The 24,917-nt window shown below is 35.8% G+C and overlaps 2 protein-coding genes across 2 annotated transcripts; both read right to left on the reverse strand.

Annotated features, from left to right (window-relative positions):
- Positions 1–327: 327 nt before the first annotated feature.
- On the reverse strand, positions 328–13,478 carry LOC118263732 (epoxide hydrolase 3-like). Its single transcript, XM_035575890.2, has 6 exons — positions 13,149–13,478; positions 6,575–6,699; positions 5,569–5,681; positions 4,168–4,336; positions 2,046–2,197; positions 328–1,300 (listed from the first exon to the last, which is right to left on the reverse strand). Exons 1-6 carry the CDS (start codon positions 13,347–13,349, stop codon positions 1,032–1,034), a joined length of 1,029 nt encoding a protein of 342 aa, XP_035431783.2. The 5' UTR covers positions 13,350–13,478; the 3' UTR covers positions 328–1,031.
- A 1,346-nt stretch (positions 13,479–14,824) lies between these two features.
- Positions 14,825–24,820, reverse strand: LOC118263324 (uncharacterized). The gene is made up of 11 exons (XM_035575243.2): positions 24,634–24,820; positions 24,384–24,548; positions 23,944–24,064; positions 23,516–23,704; positions 23,225–23,373; positions 22,709–22,884; positions 21,614–21,744; positions 20,317–20,533; positions 19,724–19,834; positions 17,330–17,444; positions 14,825–16,465 (listed from the first exon to the last, which is right to left on the reverse strand). Exons 2-11 carry the CDS (start codon positions 24,521–24,523, stop codon positions 16,105–16,107), a joined length of 1,710 nt encoding a protein of 569 aa, XP_035431136.2. The 5' UTR covers positions 24,524–24,548; positions 24,634–24,820; the 3' UTR covers positions 14,825–16,104.
- Positions 24,821–24,917: the final 97 nt, after the last annotated feature.

Here is a 24,917-nt window from a genome sequence, read left to right on the forward strand (position 1 = left end):
ATAATAAAATACTTTTAGATCTGAAGCTCTTACGTATAGACGTAGTAACTGACTACAGTCGTATCATTAAAAAATAACCCACCCAAAACATAAATGTGAAAGGATGCCAAGTTCGATAATATTGGAATGCTTCGCCTATAAAAGAAGTGAGATCTAAATAAGTACCAAGTTCCATACACAGACCTCAGTTAAAAATGATATAACAAGTTGGCAAGTTTTGACACACTTTGTTATAAACCTACTAAACGCAATGAGTCAAGTATATAATTTTCTATTAAAACTTGCCAAGTTATATCATTTTTAACTGAGGTCTGTGTATGGAACTTGGTACTTATTTAGATCTCACTTCTTTTATAGGCGAAGCATTCCAATATTATCGAACTTGGCATCCTTTCACATTTATGTTTTGGGTGGGATTTCATTTATTTTTGTAAGGTTTATTTTATTTTTTTCTTATTTTACTTTACTTTGACTAAATACAAACCTTCGTAACGAATTTTAGGTCGGTACGACCATTGGAAGATATAGATATTTTTTTTGTTTTAGTTCCTTAGGGGTATGAATTTACACCTTCATTATTTTTAAAACCGACTCACACTTGGCCATTTTCAGATTTTTTCCTTTACCTTGACCTAAAGACCTACCTCCATGCCAAATTTCAAGTCAATACGACTATTGGAAGTGGTCTAGGTTTTTGATGAGTGAGTGAGTCAGTCAGTGAGTGTATAGTAAAAATAGCGATTTTCTGACGTCAATATCGCAAGATCTACAATAGGTACATTAATGAAATTTTGTATTTTAGATAAGTAAGTAGATCTCGATAGATACTAGAAATTTCATATGCGTAGATAAAATAGATTTTGAGTTATAGGTGGGTCGAACTTGGCCCGAAATGGTTCGTGTAATATAACCCACGGCCGGTGTGTCGGTTTTTTTGCTCGAACTTGGCGGACACACTGCCGTGTGTCTAGATATTATTACGAAAATCACTTAACATAGAAAGCTATAACAATAAAATCATAGAAATAAATTTAAATATTATTCTTAGTAAGGAAGTCTCGGATCAGTTTGTTCACTTTCTCTGGATCTTCTTGTTGTAAGAAATGGCTCGTGTTGTCGACAATAGTGGTCTCTATGGTTGTATACTCCTTCTTCATGGTGTCAAGCAAGCTGTGGCACAGGTAATCGTCTTTGGCTGCGAGAGCCACTAGCATTGGTACGTTCTCTTTGTGTTCAACAATCTCCGGATAGTCGAATCTGAAGTTCGCTCGGTAATAGTTGATGGGAGGCGTTAGGGCAACTGTAACAAAAGTATCTACGTAAATATTAAGTACCTAATTTTATGTATGGGACATGTCATTGGGTCATTGTTACTTATTTTAATATTTATAACACTAAAAAAAGAAGAGCTATATTCGTTAGTACTGAATTTAAACCGGCTTCCACTCCAATGAATTTTCTGCATCAGTGAAGCGAAAGGAGCTCAAGATAGGTGCAACGTATTTTTACGTTGTTGTAAAATATCTACGGAAGTTTTTAGTCCATTGAATAACCAGGGTATACTTTATACTTGACCTAGTACTCAACTGAACAAGTTAGGTATCCGTATCAGGCAAGCGATAAACAATACTTACCCGTGTGGTTATAAAATATTTACGGACGCTACGCAAATCTACATAATTGCTACACAACGCTACGCATGCTACGCTACGCTATACTGCTACGCACGTATGCTACGTATGTACGCTACGCATTACTACGTACGTACGCTACGCAATGCTACGTACGTACGCTACGCAGTGCTACGTACGTACGCTACGCAGTACTACGTATGCTACGCAATGCTACGTACGTTACGCGGGTTACACTGCGTATGTTACGCAACGCTACGTGTGGTACGCCTGCCTGTCTTGATCTGCTACAACGAACGCTACGAATAGTACGCAACGCTTTGTTGTACACTATGCTACTTGGGTACTTAACTGTCTTTTATTTAAGACGTTTTTTAAATACTATACTAAAGAGTATAAAGAAATAAAACTTACAAGGCTTACGGAACCAATATTTGTAGCACTCGAGGTCTTCTTTATCAGTATTGGTTTTGCCAGGCAGCATCATGACTTTCTCATAGATTTCTAGATCATTCATGAGAAGCGCTTTTTCAGGTATCACTGGTGCACGATACAAAAACACGTACCTGGAAATTATAAAGAATGGTTTAATTTAGTAGCTAGACATACATTACAAAATAGTAATAAAAATAGTTCGGTCACGTTCCTTTAACAACATTTTATTACTGTTTACAATTAAGTTTTTTCAAGTACATCAACATTATTATACATAATTATGTCTCTTAAATCTTCTGCATCTTTCTTTAATTCAAGCTCTCGGTTCTTGAAGACGCAAAGATGAAGAAATAAAAGTTAGAACTTTAAAAATATTCCAAGGGCAGTTAATGTCCATAGGTGCAGAGTCGGCATTATTATAGAGCTATTTATTATCATACATATGTATACAGCTGCAAAAATAAGAATGTTAAACCGCAAAATATTAATAGGTATCTCTTGATTACAAAAAGTCATCTACGTCATACAAAATACCCATGCACATTATAATTGTGATTTAATTTGGAATGGATGAATGCATGTATTATGGGTATTTTACGCAAATTCTATTAATATTATATTGTTGGGTTTTTAGCATTACGTAAAAACATTAGTATCTTATAGCTGCATTGGTTTAATACTTAAGAGGGCTTTTGTCCAAAGCAATATAACACTACCTAGGCCTAGGTACCCCGGAGCTGCGGACTACCTAGCGGATTACCGGGGCTCCGGCTCGAAAAGCAGGAGAAGGAACGGGGTGGTTTTTAGTCAGAAAGAGTCTGACACTCCCTCTCGCCTCACCCAAGGTGGGAGAAGTCATTAGATGACCTTTCCTCCTCAAAAAATAAAAAATAAAAAAAAAACGCCTAGGTACTATAATTGAGTTAGAAAAGATGGAAGCCTACAAAGCCGAAGTAGACAAGTAGACGCTAGTACATATTACATACATACGCAATGACGTAACATATCGTACTATTGTACCATCAGCAAAAATATCAACAAAAGACCAGAAAATTACGTCATTTTAAAACGCATGATTTCTCTTTTTAGGTATCGTACTGCATGCAAATACGCATGCATGGCTATAGATAATAATAAAATGTGCTACCGTAACGATGTGACTATGTAAACAGTCTCCATAAGAACACTTGTTCCATAAGACCTCAATAATAACCACTTGATCTTACAATGATTCTTGCAATAAATACAAATTGGCAAAGCGCAATTTTATTGATGTCCAATGTTATTGGGCTCCAGATTTCATTGGTTTTATTAATAAATCAGACAAGTGCATATATACATACACACATACATACAAAATCTCAGTCCTGTCTCCCAAGTATGTAGACAAACTACAGAAAGCCAATTGCTACAATTCTTACATACCTCTTTCGCTTCATCAACAGTCATCAGTCATCACTTTGCACGCATTTTTAAATCAAACCGGTCTATCTTTAAAGGTTGATGGGAATAGTTTTCCTAAGAAACTATTAAAAATAATTGTCTGTTAACATATAGATGAGTGTGTAACTGGTTTATGTTGATTGGTATTCCAGACAAACATCGGCAATAAAACTTCTTGTGAAGAATAGTACATAAGAAGGATGTACTAAGTATACATATACTTAACTGACGAGCATGCATGAAAATAATGATGACTGTTGATGAAGCGAAAGAGGTATGTAAGATTTGTAGCAATTGGCGTTCCATTGTCTCTACTTACCCTCATAGGAGACAAGCGTGAGGTTGTATATGTATGTGATAAAGTAACGGGTAAGTACTTAGGTAGAGATCTAATCTGAAGGAAACAGTATGATGGGCCTGTTTCCCAATGTCTGGATAGCCGCTATGTACCAAATATTAATAAAGAATTAATAACGTAATTTGTATGAACTATCCGCCACATAAGTTTACCGTATACTTATACGAAGGTGGTTTTTATGGAATAGATGACAAACGAGTAGACGGATCACCTTATGGAAAGCGTTCAGCGTCGCCCATGGACACCCGCAACGCCAGAAGAATCACAATGGTGAGACAGGAGCTGAGTACTTTAACTTACCAAGACTGCTTTCTTTGTTCAGGGTTGTTCCAAATCTCGCGCACCCAAGCTGTGCTCGATATACTGGCCAACATGACTAGTCCATTCAACATCTCTGGATGCTGGTTGCGGAACTGGCAAGCGATCAAACCACCCCAGTCGTGAGAAATTAAAATACATTTCTCTCTGCCTAAAAGAAGATAATATTGTTAAGTATTATATAGTGTATTAATTGTCACAGAATATAAAATAATATCGGCATGTCTTTTATCCCCGAAGGGGTAGAGGTGCACGTTAAGGCTCGTATTGCCACTGTACAATGTACACCCACTTTTCACAATTTATGTTGTAAGTCCCATGTAATAGGTGGTAACTCTATTGCGATATACCAGGCACATTTCCAGACTCCGTGCTACTACTGAGAAATTTTCGAAAAACCGAATAAAGCCCAGCAGTACTGTGCCCGAACCGGGAATCGATCCCAAGGCCTCTTGCCCGACAGTCGCACTTGCAACCACTCGGCCAACGAGGCAGTCAATATAAAACAATTTCCAAATATTCTTTCCCTCTTAATATGCAGGTAAATTGTAGACGAGTTTTGTGAAATGACTCATTATTGCATAGTATTGAAACTAAACAATATGTTATGTGTGTTTGTATAGCAACTAGCGATGGGTATAATTTAATCAGCATGTGATATTACACAACAGCATGAAGTAACTTATGCATTATTTGTTTTGTTCATATATCTTGTTCCCATACTTATAATGTACAGAAAGGAGCCAGTGATCTCATGTCATTGTGACCTTTATTATTTGGACTGCATGTTTGATATAACTATGTACATTTGTACATATATAACGTTTTTTATCTGTTTACGAAAGTGATACAATAAGATAGTAAGACATACTGCACGTTAAGGATGGATAGATTAATCTTTATTGTACAGTTGTACACCATTATTAAAATTAAACAATATTTAAGATAATGAGCTCAAAGACGGTCTTATCACTGACAGCAATTTCTTCCAGACAACCTTTGGGTGGACATATTGTAAAAGAAATATTTAGATGGGATGTGTACTCCGACATAAATAAATACAATGACATAAATAAATACTAGCTGACCCGGCAAACATTTTATTGCCTTATAAATTATTTCTAGAAAATAGATAGTAGCCGATTCTTAGCCGTACTGAACACGCATATAAAATTTTGTAAAAATCGGTAAAGCCGTTTCGTAGGTATTCATACATTCCTACATACTTACATACACACACACAAACGATGTACAAAATGTCCATCAAACTCAATTACGTATTCATTTTTGCATCGTCACGCACGCACATCTCAACAATTGAAGAAAGCCCCGCTATTAAACGCTATTGTAATAACAACTTCAATAGAATAAGAAAACCTTTACCTAATTGAATTACCAGATCTTTTATGTCTGCAACTAGATGTTGTATTTGGTAAGAAGAAACGCCCTCTGGCCGTTCTGAGTCTCCGTAACCTCTCATGTCAATTGCCACGCACCTGTAATGGAGCAAGTAATGGGTTAAATAAAGAATAACTAACTTAATAGATTTGACGGACAGATTTGGGTCTTGTTAGTGTAAAGAAATGGATATGTTCAAGCTAAAGACGATTGCTGATTCCTATTATGCAACTATTAACCTTTTGACCGCCACGGTCGGCTATAGCCGACAAACAAACTATGGCCTGAACTGTCACTGTCGGTCACAGCCAACAAGAAAATGTATATTTCTAAGTACATTTCGTTTGTCTATAGCCGACCGTGGCGGTCAAAGGGTTAATAGTAATATTGCCGTATTTCGAATGTTTCTGGAAGTGAATGCTGTGGGTGTGATTCTAAAATACTTTAATGTTTTCCATATAAACAGTCTCGAACCATCTGCAGGTACTGCCCACCGACTTTCTTATCCATTGGAAAATAATGATGTAAACTGACGAAAGAGTTAAAGTAAACAAAAATGGCTAAAATTAACTGCAAAGTGCGCGTTACTTCTGAGAGCAGCTGTGTCTACAAAAACTTATCACTATGCAAGCTTTGGCACAGTCTGGAGTTGCAATATTTAGTTATGATCCTACCTAATGTAATAAATATGCGAACCGTCTCAAGTCTTCTTTATTTAAAAATTTTTTTAAGAGAAATACTTATGAAATACCTGAAAAAGAAATATCAGCAGCAAGTAATTTAGAGTGTAGTTTATTAACTAAAAATCACGGTTTACTCACAGAGTCATAGTTATCATGATGAAGAGTCCCTCTGTGACTCGAAACTAGTAGAGCTTTTCTCCATTAATTTACGGGAGTGAACCATAATTTACTCAGTTAATCTAGAATTCTAGATGTCTCATGATAGTTATTATAAAAATGTAGTTTTATGTTATACAAACAATACATACCAATAATCCTTCTGGAATTCCACAATCTGGTGTCTCCAGGAGTACCAGAACTCCGGGAAGCCATGGACAAATATCATAAGAGGCTTCGAAGGGTCACCACTCTCCACATAGTGCAGTACTGTGCCCTGTGAAGGAAAAAATACAATAAATTACACACACAGAATTCTAATAGATAGTTTTGCGAAGGCCTTTCGATATTTTTTACATTCTTTTTTTCAAAAATTAGCAATACATTAATTATTAATAATATGTTGATGTGACTACTATATCATACTTGTTGTATACCTATGACAATCTAATTAATTATAATTCCAGTCTGCCACTCAGATAGGTCAAGACTTCCTATTTGTGACATGTAAATAGGCAACATTAATTCCGCTGAAGACAATTTCCTTTGAATAAGAATTTAATTGTGCTTGCGAATAATAATATATGCTACCCGCTATTTTATCATGTTCTGTTTTGTTCTATTCACTGTGTGGTTTCTTTCTAACCCCAGTAACGTGTCTCTAATCCCCATTTTTTTTAAATAACCACCAAATGCGTGATTTTCTCCATTTTCCTTCGATCAACAATACCAACTAGATAACGGGTCACATACAAAATCAAAGCCAAATGCTGTCCGCGTGAATTTATACCTATATAGCTGCATTTGTTTTTAACGTACTAAGAGAAAAGTTTTAAAACAGTTTTAAGTTTAACCTAATTTCAACCATCGTACCTAGTAATAAAGTCACAAATCTTCAAAATATTATCTTACACTTACTATCTTTCGTAACAAAAGCAATAAACCTATTCTGTCACTTAGAAATGAAAAGACATAAGTCAAATAACATTAAGTGCAAAATCAACTTTAACGAGCAACAAATAAAGTACTCTTTCCTGTCACGGCCTTGTGAGCTACAGCGTTTTGTTTCGTGTCAGTTTGCTTTGTCGAATATTACTACAGGAGGTATGGAGTCGCGTTCAACACTAAAATAATTTATAATATGAACGTAAAAGTTTAGTTAAAATTATGTATGTTTTGGGTATTACGTTTGTTATTATATATACTTACACCGTTTTAATTTTAATTGTTTTAATCCTATAATAAATTGTATTGTAAAGTATGTTGGAGAAGGGAAGAGCGGGAGCGATGAAATGCGGGCAAAAGCTAGTACTTATTATTTTCCTCAGTTAATCACATGCAAAGGTGCGAATGTAGTAGCAAAGGAGCGAATAAGTTACTGAAATCATTACATAAGTCTCAACAAAAAAATATCAAAAAAGAATTGTAAACAAACAAAAAACACAAGTCTAGTTTACAGAAATAATATTGCGTAAATTAAAATGGACATTCTGCCCACGTAAACGGAATGCTAGGAAAACTAAAAAAAAAAGAAATAAGTAACTATCTAATGAGAGTCCAAAAAAACAGACACAAAAGTAGCATTAACGTATTTGAAAGTTCTAGTAACAAATTATTTTAAATTATTACCTACAACATAAATCTACTCCATGCGTCTACTGTTCTGTTACACAAAAGTTTGGGCACGTATTGGCCGATCTTGGCCAAACGTTTGTAGCGGTGATTTAAAATCGGTAATTTTGTTCAAAATTAAATATTATTTGTTAGTTTAAAAATTATAATATAACTTAATTTACATGTATTTACCGAAAGTAAGACACTCCGGCCGATAAATTGCTTTTTCGGGCATTATTTTTGCAACTCTTGAATACACATTGCGGCATTGTGAAACGTGTTTACATTGGCCGTGTTACAAGCGAACTAAACAAAATAAGAGCTCACGTCTCAAGTGAGCTGTTATTTATCGAGACGTATTTTTTGCGCCGACCCGATATCTAGTTGGTATTGTTGATCGAAGCTATTTTCATTCTCTAAGGAGGTACAAGACATTGATATTTTAACTGTACATAACTATGATTATTATTATTTTAACTACGCAAAACTTCATTCATATTTCTTGTGGTAAATAAGGTAAACGCAAAAACTTAAGACGTCACTTACGCACGACCACTACGCACTTATGTATTTACATATACTTTGCTAGCATTGTTTATATAAGGTGTTCTGAAAGTATCTACCACGACTTTAATGGGAGATAGAGTTAGAGAGTGCAGAGTAGAGGCCATGTTTATTTAAGTACATTGTAGTTGTATATTTTTGTTCTCAAATTCAATCAATTGGTCCGGGGAAATCTTCAAACACAATACTACCTCCCATTGAAGGCGTCGCAGATAATTTTAGAACACCTTATGTACAATGTACATGATGTACCTATGTTAAAATATAATTAGATATTCTATAGTTAGTCCGAATTTCGTTACTGTGGCACCTTTGGTGTCCTAAGCGTCCTTAGGCTACGAACTGGTATTTACGACCTTTTGGACCATGACGAAGTAAATTACGATCGCAAAAATTAAATCTGGTACTTTATGGTACATTATATGTTGCTTACGTAAGACATAATACCGTTGGGCTAATTTAGGAGCGTGTAACGGCTTGGCTGAATGGGACGTGTGCGTCAAGCAATGCTAATAAAAAAATCACGCTTGAACTTATTAACACCGAACGTATAATTTTTTATATATACAAATACTTGAAGAATAACTGTCACCTATCATATCTTTATCTTTTGAATTTTAATATCCATCCGACAGTTATCTATACTAATATTATAAAGCTGAAGAGTTTATTTGTTTGTTTGAACGCGGTAATCTCCTGAACTACTGGTCTGAATTGAATAACTCTTTTTGTGTAGGATAGTGCATTTATCGAGGAAGGCTATAGACCATAAAGCATCGCGCTAAAACCAACAGGAGCCAAGCAAAGCGGGTGAAACCGCGCGGAAGTAGCTAGTTTGGAATAAGTACCTAGTTACTTACTGACAATAAAGTAGATAGTACCTATCTTCATCTACAGTCTTACATTTCTACCACGATCTTGCTTTACTCGTAGATTCATTCGACCGAAACATTAAGTGCAAAAACTGTCCAAGGTCTCTATAGCAGTTTAATTATGTGTAAATCGTAATTGTTTGATTACCCATACAACCTGCAGGTAACATACAATTACACTTTATAATTGCAGATTTATGTATGTAGGAGATTAGTTAGACGCAACATTACTGTATCTAATAATTAAAAAAAGATGTTGCCCTATGGTATACAGAAACTAGAGGAAATGTCAACCAGCAAAATTTCTACGGGAACCACCATAAAATACCTACAGAGTTTCCGTATTCCATGGTTGCCTCATACTAGGATTCTCCTGTGTCATGGGTGCGTTTACAAATATACAAGTTCTCATACACCCTGAACCGAAATAACAATTTGTGGATCACAAGTGTTGCTGCGTGCGGGAATCCGAACCCGCGCTACACGTTGCGTGTCAATCGGTTGCCCAGCCACCGCGTCAACCGTTCAGTCAATATATAATATTATATTATATACTGTCAAAGAGTTAGCGTGTGCTATTTACCATTTAATAATAAAAAGTGTAAGTAAGTACTTATTTCTTCACGCGGAAGTTGAATCCACGAATAGCACCTTTATTATAATTAGTTATTGTTTAACTTTTTGCATGAATTTCAAGCAATTTCTTATAGGCCCTATTATCATAATAAAACTATCTATTTAATATTAATAGTGCATCCTAAGATTAACGATCCCACTGGCCGGTGAGTCGGGAAGCATGTGAAAACAGGTTGGTTAGGTTTATACAACTCGGCGGAAGAACGTGCTAATACAGAAAGCGGAACGGCTTTCGTGTATTCTCTTTTAGCAGAATATTATTACATAGCACGATTGGGTACAATTGTTGAACATATTGCGTTATGTATGTATGTATGTGCACGCCCGTGCATATCACACTGCCATTACAAAAGATAGATAATGAATAGGTACTAAAGATGTATGGGATACCTTTAGTACCTATTTTTTTAATTACTGTTTTCGACGCGTTATCAAACGACTTTCTCATGTTTCATGCACAAACTTTACACGCATCTGCGTGTGCGTCAAGGAAATCTTTCCTTTTAGAAAGTTTTAAATTCAATATTATTAAATTAAATAGGTTAATAGTGTTTTTTAAATAAATCACATATACAAGACATACAACAAAAGGGCCGGCAAGTTACCTTTTCTTTAAGTTGTAAGAGAAAGTACCTATACCTAAGTGCACTTATACTACAGGGCTATACAGATGTGTAGATATTAGTATTAATGGAATATTTTGTAAAGAAAATATTCTAACTTTTATTAATTATTTGTAGATTTCACCTCATTTGTTCTTTTAAATCGTCATAGGTGTTTGAAATAGATCTTACGACATCGTTGGACTAGTATTCTAAGGCCGACCTATCAAACAAGGGATCGCGAATCGAATAGACTGGGAGTTTTCACAATTTCCGTTTCACTTGATCGACAAAATATGTTAAAATAAAATATTACAATAGGTAGATGAAAAGTGAATGTTATACTTCGTTTAGCACAACTTTGGCCAGATACAAAGTTCAGTTACTATAATTATTACTGTACCAATAAATAGCACTTCACGCTTCGTCGCATGATCATGATAAGGTTTTTCATTAGAGTAATGACTAGACAGATCTAAACTATCAATGTCTGTGACTGTATCTTATCATAGCTAATACCTAGACTAGTAATATTAGGTACTTCTTATATGAATGATCTGTCTGATTGATTAATATGACTCGTGGATCTATTGGATGCACTATGGGTGCAAGCTCGACTGGGCTTGTGATTCAAACTTGATTTTGGAAAATCACTGACTAGGTAGGCTGCTCACGCTGCACTACAAAGAGTCCCTCTATGAATCGAAACTATTAGAGCTTTTCTTCATTCATGTACGTAAGTAAACTTCGACATTTTAGTTAATTATGTCTCACTATAGTTATTATAAAAAATATCTTCCAAACAGTTAATTTATCAAACGTGGAAATTATGGCAAATGAGTAAAGCTCTTATTCATCTGATGATGATGATGCAGATGATGTTTCAGACAATATTTTAATCTGAAACTTTTTCATTCAAAATCTTTTCTATAGATTTTTAAATGATGCGCCTAATGACAGTAAAGTCTTTTCCTAAAAGTAAGTGTACTTACTAGAATACAATACATACATAAACACACACATACACATCATAATACGTTTTTATATCTGACTGACATAATATCACTGCCGTTACGTTATGTACATAGGTATAACGTACGTATATGTAACTTTGGAACAATGCAATGCTTTTTATACCGAACCGATATTTTAATTGGGTCGCATGAGAACTTATGTACTGAAGCTGATCAATCACACTATCACACTAATAGGTATTATAAATGTGAAACTTTGTTTGGATGTTTGTCCGTCAATCACGCTGAAACTACTGAACGGTTTTTGATGAAATTTGGTATACAGACAGGGTATGAGCGAAGCCGCTGGCAGAAGCTAGTAACATGACGCCCTTTATTCCCTGAAATGCTTACGTTTTTGATCGTCACGAAAAGTGTGTACTACATTGTATAATTAAATATTTAGCGTTATAGCGTCGTCATATAAGGACCGAATCTATATGAAAATATTTCAGTAAGTATCTTCTACATAACTTTACTACGTAACTTTTAATTAAAATAATTTGAAACTTAACGAGCATTCTTAGTGAAATCAAGAGTAAATTTTAATTACGTCCTCTCACTTAACGCTTAAATTTAATTATACACATAGGTACCTAGGTACAGGGGCGTAGCTAACGCCGTATCTGCCATATCAATTATACGGGGCCCGGGCTATGGGGCCCCCAAAGTGCGTAAGCAAAAATCAAAACTTCCCATTTTCTATTTCATTTCAGTTTGTTAGGAAAATTAACGTCGTTGTAAGGGCCCCCAAATATGGGCTTACTGTTAAAATATCGGTAAGTCCCATCTTTGATACTAGAGAGACAGGGCAGGAAGAGACATTGGATGATTTTCCCCCCTCAAAAAAAAAGAAAAGGGAGTAAAAAAGAAAATTCTTATACGGGGCCGCCAAGACACGCTAAGCTACTGCCTAGGTATATAAAAACGCGCGGGAAAATGCAGCTGATATCCGGCAACATAATATGCCTTATGCATGTACTATGTACTAGATAACTATGTGAAAACTTTCACATGCTTATCAAGTCTATCTACCAGTTCTGTAGTATCTATTTAGTTCATAGTTTCTAACATAATGCTGCTCCTATATTTTTTAAGAACATCGGGTAGAAGTACATAATATCTAAGTTAGTGTAGGTCAGTTAATTGTTATATCATCTGATCATTAGCTATTACTTCTAACATTGACATATACAAATATACAGACACATCTTCAACTAGATAAAATATCGTCATACAAGAAACAAACTATACCCAAATACCTCGCCTGGGAATCGAAACCAGGATACCGTGACTACTTTTTACGCAAATACACAATACACATTTCACGCATGCCAAAGCATGACATCAAAAACTGTGACCAAACGGAACAATTCAATTTCAGTTATAATCCAAGAAATTGAATTAATTTAAGTAGGTACTTACATTAACTTTGATGTATTTGTGCATCCCATATTTAGGGTCTGTCAGTCGTGCGGGAGGTTCCAACTTCAACTTCTGAGCCCAAGGACTAGAGAACGGATTTTTTATATACACTACAGCGAAACTGATGAGCATCAACACATTGTAGTATACAGTTAATAGATTATAGTACACTACGCGTTGTAACCACAATAATACACTCATTTTAAATCTTGTTACTATTAAGTATGTATCGGTGAATACGTGCGTCTCGCCGTCTTCCGCGCAGATGACTGCCGTCTCGCCAGCCGGTGTGTGCTCTAAGCTAAACTTCTTTGGTTTATCGTTATCCGTAGACTAAAGACTGGTTCACAGTTCGTAGTAACTTACATGTACTTATTGGTTCTGTTATGGGTACTATGTTTACAGTTCATTTAGGGTCATGCAATTTTTTTTTTCTATACAACCTTGAATTTATTACCGTGTACTCAGTGAGCTATGATTTTTTCTCTCCCTATTCCCTTTGAGATATTGCTTAGCTTAGGTAAATAGTTAAGAATTAAACGTGTTTTCCAAAGTCAATGTAACTTGTAGTGTTTTTACTGCAAAGATAATAATGTCCTTGATCTTGACACTTGTGAATACCGCGTAGTGGCGTACGTAGCCGATAGTTAAAGTCAAGTGGAAACGCAAATTAAATGACGAATAAGGTCATTTGAATATGCACTTCAGTTTAAAGGAGTATATGATATTTAACTTTGTCAATCGTATGTTTGTAGGTGGAGTTATATTTACTTTTTGATATCGATTCTTGGTATGGAATAGAACTATAAATAATAGTTTATTTACTCGCTATAGGTATTTAAAGTCGCCAAGGAATAGAACTAAAACGTTGCGGTCTTTCTGTTCGGTGTGGTTATCTGGATCAAGACCGACCCATAAACTCGCAGAGACAAGTCTTCTTAAATTCCTTTAGTAGGTAGTAGGTACTGCACTGCGCACGGAAGAGAAAGTTGTGTCCTAAACCGTAGGGTTTAGTGTAGACCACCAGTAGAAGTCTATATAAATATGGGTTAATGTTGAAGTACCTAATGCTTACTTACCTATATTTATAAGGAATTGAATATCTCCAATAATCTGCATCACCCAAATATTGATAAAAAAATGTCTTTAATATATAAGTGCGACTTCACCGTAGCGACAGCAGATAATTCCATATAAAAAAAAGAACCAATTCCATTTTTATAAGTCGGTTAATATCCCTACAACATGCTCCTAAATCTGAAAAATACTATACTGAAACATCAAAATCGATTCAGCCAAACGCGAGATAATCGTGCACAAACATACATACAGGTGATCAAACTGAGAACCTCATTTTTATGAAGACGGCTATAAAAGGGTACGCATGATGGAAACCATGCGATAAGTAAGTAAATAAAATAGTGATGAGAATATTTCGAGTAGTTCCATAAGTGCTCATTTCGAGGTTACATGCTAACCCACTTTCCTGATAGAAAATGTTCAGTTTCTGAAGTCAGTAAGTAGGAGTATGGTGTGTGTACCTAACCCTAATAACATTATACGGCCATATGGTATGGTCATATAATAGCATTTTCCAACAAACGCTTTCACTAAACCACATCGGACACACTATTCCTTAAGTAGAAAGCTTAAGGTTTAAAATAAAACAGAATAACAACGATCAATAAACTTTTATTTTCATAAATTGTAATAACAAACACAAGAAACACTTATAATAAAAATAATTTATTTACGTTATTTGTAGCAGGCGAATAACCGCGTTAAACATGATGTCCGTTCTTTCATAGAAAATGTCAAAAATACTAAGAATCGCTGAAAAGTTTTAAACAAAAACGAAAAACTAAACAAATCCATTCAATGACGTATCATTCATAACTCATAATAATTACAAAATAGACAAGGTTACATGATTAATATCGTTATTAATGAATGATTAATTATATTATTAAACTAATTCAGAAAATTAATTATTATGCTATCGGCTTACTGGCGTAACTATTGACAGATGAGGCGGCAATTGGCTAGTTTCCTACTAGTCAAATTCAATACTTTTTTCGAAACGTCAAAAACGATATTTTCTATGAATTTTGTATGAAATACTCTATTATGACGTCATAAGTTTTTGACGTCATATAGCAGACTTATTTCTAGAAATTTAGCTAGAAAAAATCGAAAATTAAGTAGTTCATAAAATTTATGAATGAGAGTGTGATTATTTTTGAATATTTTATTGTATTGAAAAGTTGTAATAATTTATTTTTGACCCAGTCATCATCCCTATTGTCGCGGAATGCTGCTCATGAATATGAGCCTCTGAGCATGGCTTGAAACGAAAAATGCATTTCATACGGTAAAACAAGTAACAAATCTTAAGAGTTTCATTCCATAATTCTGGTGGATTATAACAACATATTTAATAAGAAAACCATGGTTTATTTATGCACCCACGCAATGAAATTTCCTACTGCAACTTTCTGTTTTAGGTACTCGTTAAATCAGCAAGGTGCATCGTGACCTCGTGACAAAGTAATGTCACGGAATAAATATGAAATCACCATTTAACGTATTTCTGCGGTATTCGAGTTTTACGCAAAACAAAACCCAAGTAGGCCACCTAATTCCTACAGGTAAAACCGAACCAAAATTGGTAGAATATTCTACTAAAACAATGACCATAGTAAAATACAATAATACAAGTTACAAATTCTCATTAGCACTTTCTCAATTCTCTTTAAACTTTTATCACTTCGGAAGTTTTCATTGCATCTATGCTGTACCTATCGCTATTCACAGACACTAATAAACCGAAAGGAAAGTCGTTGCAGTAAATCGAGATAGTAAAATAAATCTTCTACAGTCTACAATAAGGTAGCAAGACCAGAACTAAATGTCTAGGTAAAATATCAAGCCACGTTGGGGAAAGTCGTTCTTGTTCTTAGTCAGTTAGTGAATCATTGTCATCGGAGTAACCAACCCTTTCTCTGCTAACTGAATGTAAATCATCAATGCCATCGTAAAACGTATCTATGTTTGCATTAACTGGTAGATCAACTAAATCTGTGTGAAACATTTCATAATTATTTAAAGTCGACATCGTATCGAACGTAGTACTGTTTGGCAAATATGATAAGCTAGCTGCACCGCTTAAGCTTCCATCTGCATTTTTAAACTTTGCTTTTAATGTTTCTTCTTTAATTCTTTCTTGAGTCTCCTTCTCTATTTTCTCGAGACGTTCAAGAATCTTTGTGGGATCAGGACATTTTGGTCTATCATTAAAATTTATATCGATGTCAATCCTGTCAAAAGATAGCATCATTGGAGGTAGGTAATACTCTTTCTACTAAACTAATCTGGTACACTTTATAGTCTAAGTAATTTTGTATTCTACAATATTGGTATTAAATGCAAATACCAAAAACCTATAGGAAATTAGATATTTCCAAAAAAGCGCAAAAAACCGTTTTTTGGGACTTTTGGACGTTAAAATTTAATAGTTGCTTACACCCTACCATATGTAGGTTTTGAGACAAGTTTCAGGCAGTCAATATACAAGTATATACAAAATTACAGCTGGGTATCTCAAATTCCGAGGTGAAATCCTAATTTGACTGGACTAATAATACTTTGCGGCGCTCGTACGCCAAAAACTATTGATTTTATGAAAAAGTTATCAATACATAAATTGTAGGAAATTTTTTCTAGTTTAATTTTGTACATAAATATTTTTTCGTAAAATGCGTCGGAACGGAGATATTAATAAAAAACCGTTTTTAGGCGCCATTTTTTCAATATGGCGGCGCGAGCGGCGGTTGTACGAGGTGGCAAAGTTGAAATTCGAAAAGAGCATACCCAAATCTATAAATTCACCAATTTTCAAAACTCCCGGAAAACTTTCCAGGTAAAACTACCAAATGACTGGACTATTACTACAATTGACAAATCATTGTAACTATCTCAGTTAACTAATGTTCGAATACTCAAACGCTACTCAATTTTCTCAAAACTAGTTCTGTCCCTATCAATTCTTTATAAAATGACAGAGATAGCACGATATTTATGTACAACTTAAAATTGAGTAGCATTTCAGTATTCGGGCGTAAATGATTTAATGCAAAACAGAGATATACAATTGTCCTAATGACTCTTTAAAACAACGTTACCCTGTTTCTTCTTTGAACTTAACCCAATCTTCTAGACGTGGTGCTCGCGGTATTTCGGCTGCTACCGCTCTTGATGCATCTTCCATCGTTTGTTCCACCAATTCCTTTTCAGCATCTATTAACGAAAACATATATGTACTGAAATAGACTAGGTTATTCTTGGCAAGTCTTCAACGTGCTAACGTTACAGTTCTGTTTACAAAATAGTTTCTAAAGAAAGTTAAGAGGAAAAAATTGAAAAAATAAGTCCTAAACAAACCAATTATGTAATTGAAATTTAGAAAACCATTAAAACCTTAAATTACACTAATTGTGAAATGAGAATGTAACTGCTTGTTTTTACTTCGAAATTACCAAAAACACGCTCTAATAAGCTAGATCCTAAGACCTCGCCGCTTTCTAAATATTAGCAGTTATTTTCAAATAGACAGAGTACACAACATAGGACAAGGTTCTGTTGATTATCTCATGAGGCTAGCTGTGTTAACAAGCAGAATTAACAAAGAACACGCACAATTTCACAGCTTTCTCACAACAATCTTAGGTCGAGGCCATGTTTGTGTAATCAAAATTAAGCAATCACTCGACATATTTGCTACCTACTCGAAGAATAGAAAACTATGATGCTCTGAAGACCACTTGATAGTTTTCGTACACTCTATACCTACGTATTTCTACGTATACTACACTATATTTCGTATACTCTTATTCATTAAAATAAACAGCTAACTCACGTATAAATAAACAACACGAGAATACGCTCCTAGATTCTTTAAAGTTTAACTGTTTCGCGTCGTACCTACTATACCAAAAGACTGAGGATTGTACGAATATTAAAACTTCTACCAAACATAGGAAATTTCAATATTTTACAGTTACAAAAGAAGATATCTATTCAATCGAGAAGTCATTAAGTATGTAATCTCATATCTTACAAGTTGAGAAAAGTTTTTAAACAATTTCATTTTGAATAAATGATTTCAGTTATAAGTCATTGACCTTTACAGTTTACTTTGAGAACTGCTATTGCTGTAGCAAAAAATGTGTGATAAAAAATCCAAAGATGACTTTGGCTAAGGAGAGATAGACTGTATGAATGAATTGTGACTATTAACAATGTGTTAAAAGACATTTTTATAATTAAATATGTCGGTACGGATGGTGTACCTAGATGTTAGGCGACCTACGTGCTACGGCTGCGTAGTGCGCATCCGCGATACGATTTGATTCCTAATTATGTAATTAATTTTTTTTTTTTATGGGTCTTGCCGGTAATCGAGCAGACGTATTACCTGATGGTAAGCAATCGCCGCCGCCCATGGACACTTGAAACACCAGAGGCTTTACAAGTGCGTTACCGGCTTTTTGGGAGTTAGGAATTTAAGGGTTGTTGTTCGGGAATGGGGATGGGGAAGATTGGGAAGGGGGAATTGGGCCTCCGGTAACCTCACTCACACAACGAAACACAACGCAAGCGTTGTTTCACGTCGGTTTTCTGTGAGGCCGTGGTATTACTCCGGTCGAGCCGGCCCATTCGTGCCGAAGCATGGCTCTCCCACACTTAAAGTTTTCTGTAATGTTTATGTCGAGTCTGATTTGGACATAAAGTGTACCTACATCCGGAGCTGCGGCCAACGTGGCAGGTTACCGGGGCTCCGACTCAAAGTAGGAGAAGAAACGGGGTGGTTTTTAGTCAGTAAAAGTCTGATATTAAGGTGGGAGAAGTCACTGGATGATTTACCCCCATCAAAAAAAAGCTGTACCTATGTGTTTGTTTTATAACAAAAATACGTTACTGCTGCTAAATCCAATGTTAGTAATGAATAACCAATAAAACATCTAAGTTCACATTTAGCAATCTTAACCGAAATTAGGTTCGACACGCACCTTCAATATTGTCAAAGTCAATGTAGACACAGACACCTAGTACCTACTGTCTTTGTAAACGGGCTGCTATTTGCTGACTATGTAATCATTGCGATGGTGTCTTAATATGCAGAGAGTTTCTCTATGGCAAAATGTCAGCATTCATTAAGAGACAATCAATGATATCTTATTTATCTTATCTTTATTAACTTGCATATTTCTACAACGGATTATTTCATTTTCGCTAACTTTCTCTTTGAACCCTAAGGTTGACTGGTAGAGAATGTCATACGGCATTAAGTTTGCCTTATGTACCACTATTTAATTGCATTGTGTAGGTACATGAGATTAAACAAATAAAAAAATAAATTATGACAACATGGACAGATGAAAGTAATAAATTTTATGTTGTCTTGTCAATACTGATTAATTTTAATGATTCGAAAATAAACATGTGCGGTGAAAACAACGGTTGTTTTGTTAAGCCATGTAGGTACTTATGTACTAGACGGATTTTCTTTTTCTCACCTTTAAAGCGACGTTGGTATGCGCTAGAGTTACGACGCAAAGCTCTTGCTAAATTCCCACAGACAGCATCCAAAGAGGTCAGCTTACTGCCGCTGCATAACCACTCATCGTCTTGTAAAAGATTACATCGATTAATTATCAAATTATACACGTAATTATTGTATTCAAATAAAGTATCGATTATTAAATACATATAATCAATCAGCCGTCAATTATACAAACGGAAGCCACTAATTGCCTAGAATAGACAGTCAATTACCAGACACACGTTTCAATCTAGATAACTAGTAATAACTGCCTCGTTGGTCAAGTGGTCGCAAGTGCGACTGCCGAACAAGGGGTCTCAAAAATTTCGATTCCGGTCGGGAAAAATTTCTCAGTAGTAGCACGTGGTCTGGAATTTGCTCAGTACATGGCAATATGCTCACCCCCTATTGCATGAGACTTACAACATAAATTATGAAAAGTGGGTGTACATTGTGTAGCGGCATTACGTGCCGTAATGTGCACCTCGGCGTACCCTTTCAGAAATAAAAGGCGTGAAGTTGCAGAAGACTAAAACTAACTTAAATAACCAGTTCCATTCTCCTTACCCAAAAGCGTATTTAGTATCTCAAGTCTAGTCCGTTGATCTCCACAGTTCTGTCGTCTGTCTTGAGCAGTTTTTGGCCTCGGCGGGACGTTGGGGCGGATTGGTCTGACACCAGCATTCTCCGTGGTGGCTGGACGTCTTCGAACACGTGTCGGTAAAGCATCGCAATCAAAACTGGAATTGCCAGTGTAACCACCCTCATGAACTTCTGGTATTTCCTATACAAAAATGTTTCTTTTAATTCTAATTAAAATTTAATTTCGTCTTTTTGTCTGTAGTTCTACATGTTTATGCATGCAGTCGATTTAATTAATGAGGTACCTAATTGTTCTAGAAATCGGAAAGGGGGCAATGTAGGTAGGTCACTGCTGTTGACATTCAAATGGTGTCATATTTATTTATCAACATTATTTATTTAGATTAGGTAGATACCTAATTTACGTGAGTAGCCAAGCAAATAAGAACCTATTTACCTATGACCTATTCAAGTTACCTATCCTACATATAAGATTAGACATTATTTTGATATACCCACTTAGGTGTGTAGTATTTTTTTTTTGAGGTGCAAAATCATTCTATCACTTCTCCCGTCTTGAGCAAGCGAGAGGGAGTGTCAGACTCTCACTGACTAAAAACCACCTCGTTCCTACTCCTGCTTTTCGAGCCAGAGCCCCGTTAGTCCGCGGCTCCGGAAGAGGCATCAGCCCTTTTGGGCCCCATCTGTGGTGGTATGATGACTCAATGTGGCGCGCGCGGTTCGCAAGGCGCCGTACGCACGTATAGTATACAGTTATAATAATCACTTAGGTAGTAATAATAAACTCTTGAACTTGCGATCTCGAGCATAGTACCTTTAAACTCCTTCATCGTGACAGCAAAATTAAAATTACCATTTATCAACGAAAGATCACTTAACATAACCTATCATTATTTTAAACTCCTAAATCTATTCTAAGACACGCGTATCATTATTTTATTTGGCAAAATTACTACACAGTACCTACCATACACGTGATAATTTTATCAAAATGTCTACCTACTGCAAGTCATCGCTCGCATCGCGTTAAATATCAAGGACATATAGAGGACTTTTATCCTGCTGAAATATTTGAACTGAAAAAATCCATTATAGATAAGTTCTTTGTTTCCCATAGAAAAATTGGTCTATGTCTCCGACCCCTAGGGGTTGATCGGTAAAGTTTTATAGTTCTGCGATGTAACTGTACGGAGTACTATACACACTATTTAGCTAGATCTAGGTAATGCGGAATATAAGTATTTTTATGTTATTTCCTTACGTCTGGCATAGTCGAAGGTCCAGGTTCGGGTTCAGCTGGCGGTGGACTGTTTAGTTTTGGCAATAGGTCTGGTTCTTCTTCATCATCACTCTCCGAAGATGACGATCCTGGGCCGAACTCTTCATCAGAATCTAAAAATCCATAGGTACTTAGTAGCAATTTGCATATGCCCTTTAAGATCTCATTATTTTTTTATAAAATAATCGCCCAAAGAATCTATTAATTGATGTAAAAAAATTAAAGGTATGATGACTGGCAATAAAGACAATAAATTATGGAAAATTACCAGCGTAATTAATACAGCATGCCCATTAATCTCGTCTTACCTTATAATCAGTAACTAGGTAGTTATTGTATTTGGAGGTTAGATGCCAGTACATAAATATAAATCAGATACCTTTTTTTAGGGAAAGAAAATCATCTAATGACTTGTCCCGCCTTGGGCGAGGCGAGAGGGAGTGTCAGACTCTTACTGACTAAAAACCACCCCGTTCCTACTCCTGCTTTTCGAGCCGGAGCCCTAGTAAACCCGCTAGGTAGTCCGCAGATACCTACATCTAGCTAGGTTAAGACGTCGCTGGATACATCTGATAAACTAAGGCATTCGGACTATCATGAAATCGAAATTGAAATAAATCCTCACGGCTGCTCCGAACGTTCTAATTTTCTGCGGTCCACATTTCAGCGTAAGACTAGTTTTCACCTTAGCAACTAAATGAGAATAGAACATGCGAACACGCGATGACGGTAGCAATACAAAACATCATGTAAGTGAGCTGTACAAGTAATTATGAAGCAGTTTTTGGTAATAACTAGGTTCCAGGTAATAGTGTGCTATTTTTTACTGCACGTGCAATGGTAAAGCACATTATTCTTATTACTTTGAAGTTTTAAATATGGCTGACGAGGTTTTTTAATTGAAATAGAATGGTATGACCCAACATTTAGTTTATTACAAACTGTAAATCTTCTTTACTTTACTTTCGACTGTACTAACTAAACGGGTAAATTATTTTTTTTTAAATAAAGGTTGTTCTAGTGTCTGTACAACTAATTAATCTATTGGATAAGGTGATATTAAGCTTAAATACATACAATTAACATCGGTATGCAAAGGTCTGTCATCCAAGTAGACTAGCATCGGCAGTGCAGCAGCCACTCGGGAACGGTAGTCCACATCATCAGCCGCAGGAGTTCCTGTGAGGGTCAGTTTCCGAAGAGAACTGCAAACTCCAAGCGTCCAAAGCCGACCAGAGTCCGATATGGGATTGCTGTGGATTGAAGAATTATTGGGAACTTTGTACTCATTAATACATCGAGTCAGAGATATACGATTCTCAGCACTATTCTTCTTAGTTATGTACTATGAATAGAATACTTTTTTTTTTGAGGGGGGAAAATCATCCAATGACGTCTCCCGCCCTAAGCGAGGCGAGAAGATGTGTCAGACTCTTACTGACCAAAAACCACCCCGTTCCTACTCCTGCTTGTCGAGCCGGAGCCCCGGTAAACCCGCTAGGTAGTCCGCAGCTCCGGATCAGACATCAGCCCTACTGGGATGAATAGAATACTTGGATTAATTATATGTGTAAGTTAATAAGTAGAACATACTCAGCCAGATTTAAAGTGTGCAGTTTCTGTAATGCGGCCAGAGGTTGTAAATCTTGGATGCGGTTTCCAGCAGCAAACAGCTCCCTCAAATTACCTAATCCCCAAACGCCGTCCAAGCTCGATAAACCGCAACGGTTTATACTCAAAATCTGTTAAAAACAACGATTTAAAGAGAAAAAAGTACAATATATAAAACTAACAAAGTAAGCCTGTTAGCTGATATTTAGTATTAGGCTCTAAAACTATCATCCACTTAAGAAATCTTAACAGTAATTTGTTGTATTAACTTACTTTGAGATGAACTAAACCGATACCAAGATCGCGCAAGGATGAAAGTGCGCTTCCATCTAGCGTGAGAATACGTAGTCTTGGAGAGAGAACGTGTAGTCTTCTCAAGCCAACTCGATCTGCTACAACACGAAGTTTAGCCTCTCGGATGCGCAAGACCTCATCATCAGTTGTCACACCACTGCTTTGTTTCTGAATCGAACAAAAATTGTATTATGTTAAAATTTTATCAAGCAAATCAAATAAATTCATTCTAGTAAACCCTTACGCCTCACTAGCGCCATCTCGTAAGTGCAAAACAAAAACCTTCATTGAAATATCTACGAATGGGACAAAAAATATTTATTTTAGATTAGTTCTGTTTTTGTAAATTTAACTACGTCAATAGAAGTCAATGCCCGACCTTTGATTATTATAAACTTTAGACTTACCAAAAGCTCTATCAAAGTCAGTTCTCGTGGAATAATTATGCGTCTGTAGCCTGGAAGCCGTCGCTCTAATTCTTCCTGGCCTGGTGGTTGATCCGGATCCGGAGGGGGCATAGCCAAGGCTCTAAATAAAAGCAGAGCATTTAACATAACATTTCTTTCTTTTTTTTTCGTTGATAAAGTCTGCGTTTGGCCACCAACCCGCTTACTGCCAGGACGGCGAAGCATCGCGCCTATTATACCGCAAAACTTACCAAACAGTCAGTTTACACCAAAGATATTGTTAGTCCCATGCACAACGCCAAGCTCTGTGCTATTACCTATTGAGGACTCATGAAGATACTAACTACGAACTATAATAGCATATCGTGGTATGTAAAAGCTATGTTTTTGTAAACACGAAAGTAAACTAAATAAGAGATAGAAGGAATAACATTATTCACCTAAATAAAGGCGTAGCTCGTATAATCGGTGGTTCTGGAGAACTGGCGCTTGAGATTTCTGATGGTGAAGGTGACGCAACTATACTCGGCGTCTGAGGAGCACTGCCCAGTTCAACACTTGGTGCTTCGAACGCAGGCATTTTGTAACTTCCTTAACCCTTATCACTACCAAGAATACAAATATTAGTAGGAAGAACGTTTTAGTTAAAGGGGAACAAATTGTAGATATTTTTTGAATTTAGAAACTCACATTACTACAGCGGTTTGGATGAGTACCTTATAGCTGAACTATAGAAAAATCAATAATAATTATTTTTACAAGTATGTAATAAGTTAATAATATTTATTTTCTAAAATATAACCACTGCAAATATTTTTGTACTTTGTTTATCGGTTGCTAATAACAACAATCAACGGTAACTGTAAATGTTATTAGAGGTGCCCTGACTAGATTTATCTATGGGATGGGATGGCAAACTAGCAGACGTATTATGATGGTGAACGGCAGTTAACGGCAAATTAAAGAAATTAATT

Source organism: Spodoptera frugiperda, chromosome 27, assembly GCF_023101765.2.
Source record: "Spodoptera frugiperda isolate SF20-4 chromosome 27, AGI-APGP_CSIRO_Sfru_2.0, whole genome shotgun sequence".
Taxonomy (NCBI): domain Eukaryota; kingdom Metazoa; phylum Arthropoda; class Insecta; order Lepidoptera; family Noctuidae; genus Spodoptera; species Spodoptera frugiperda.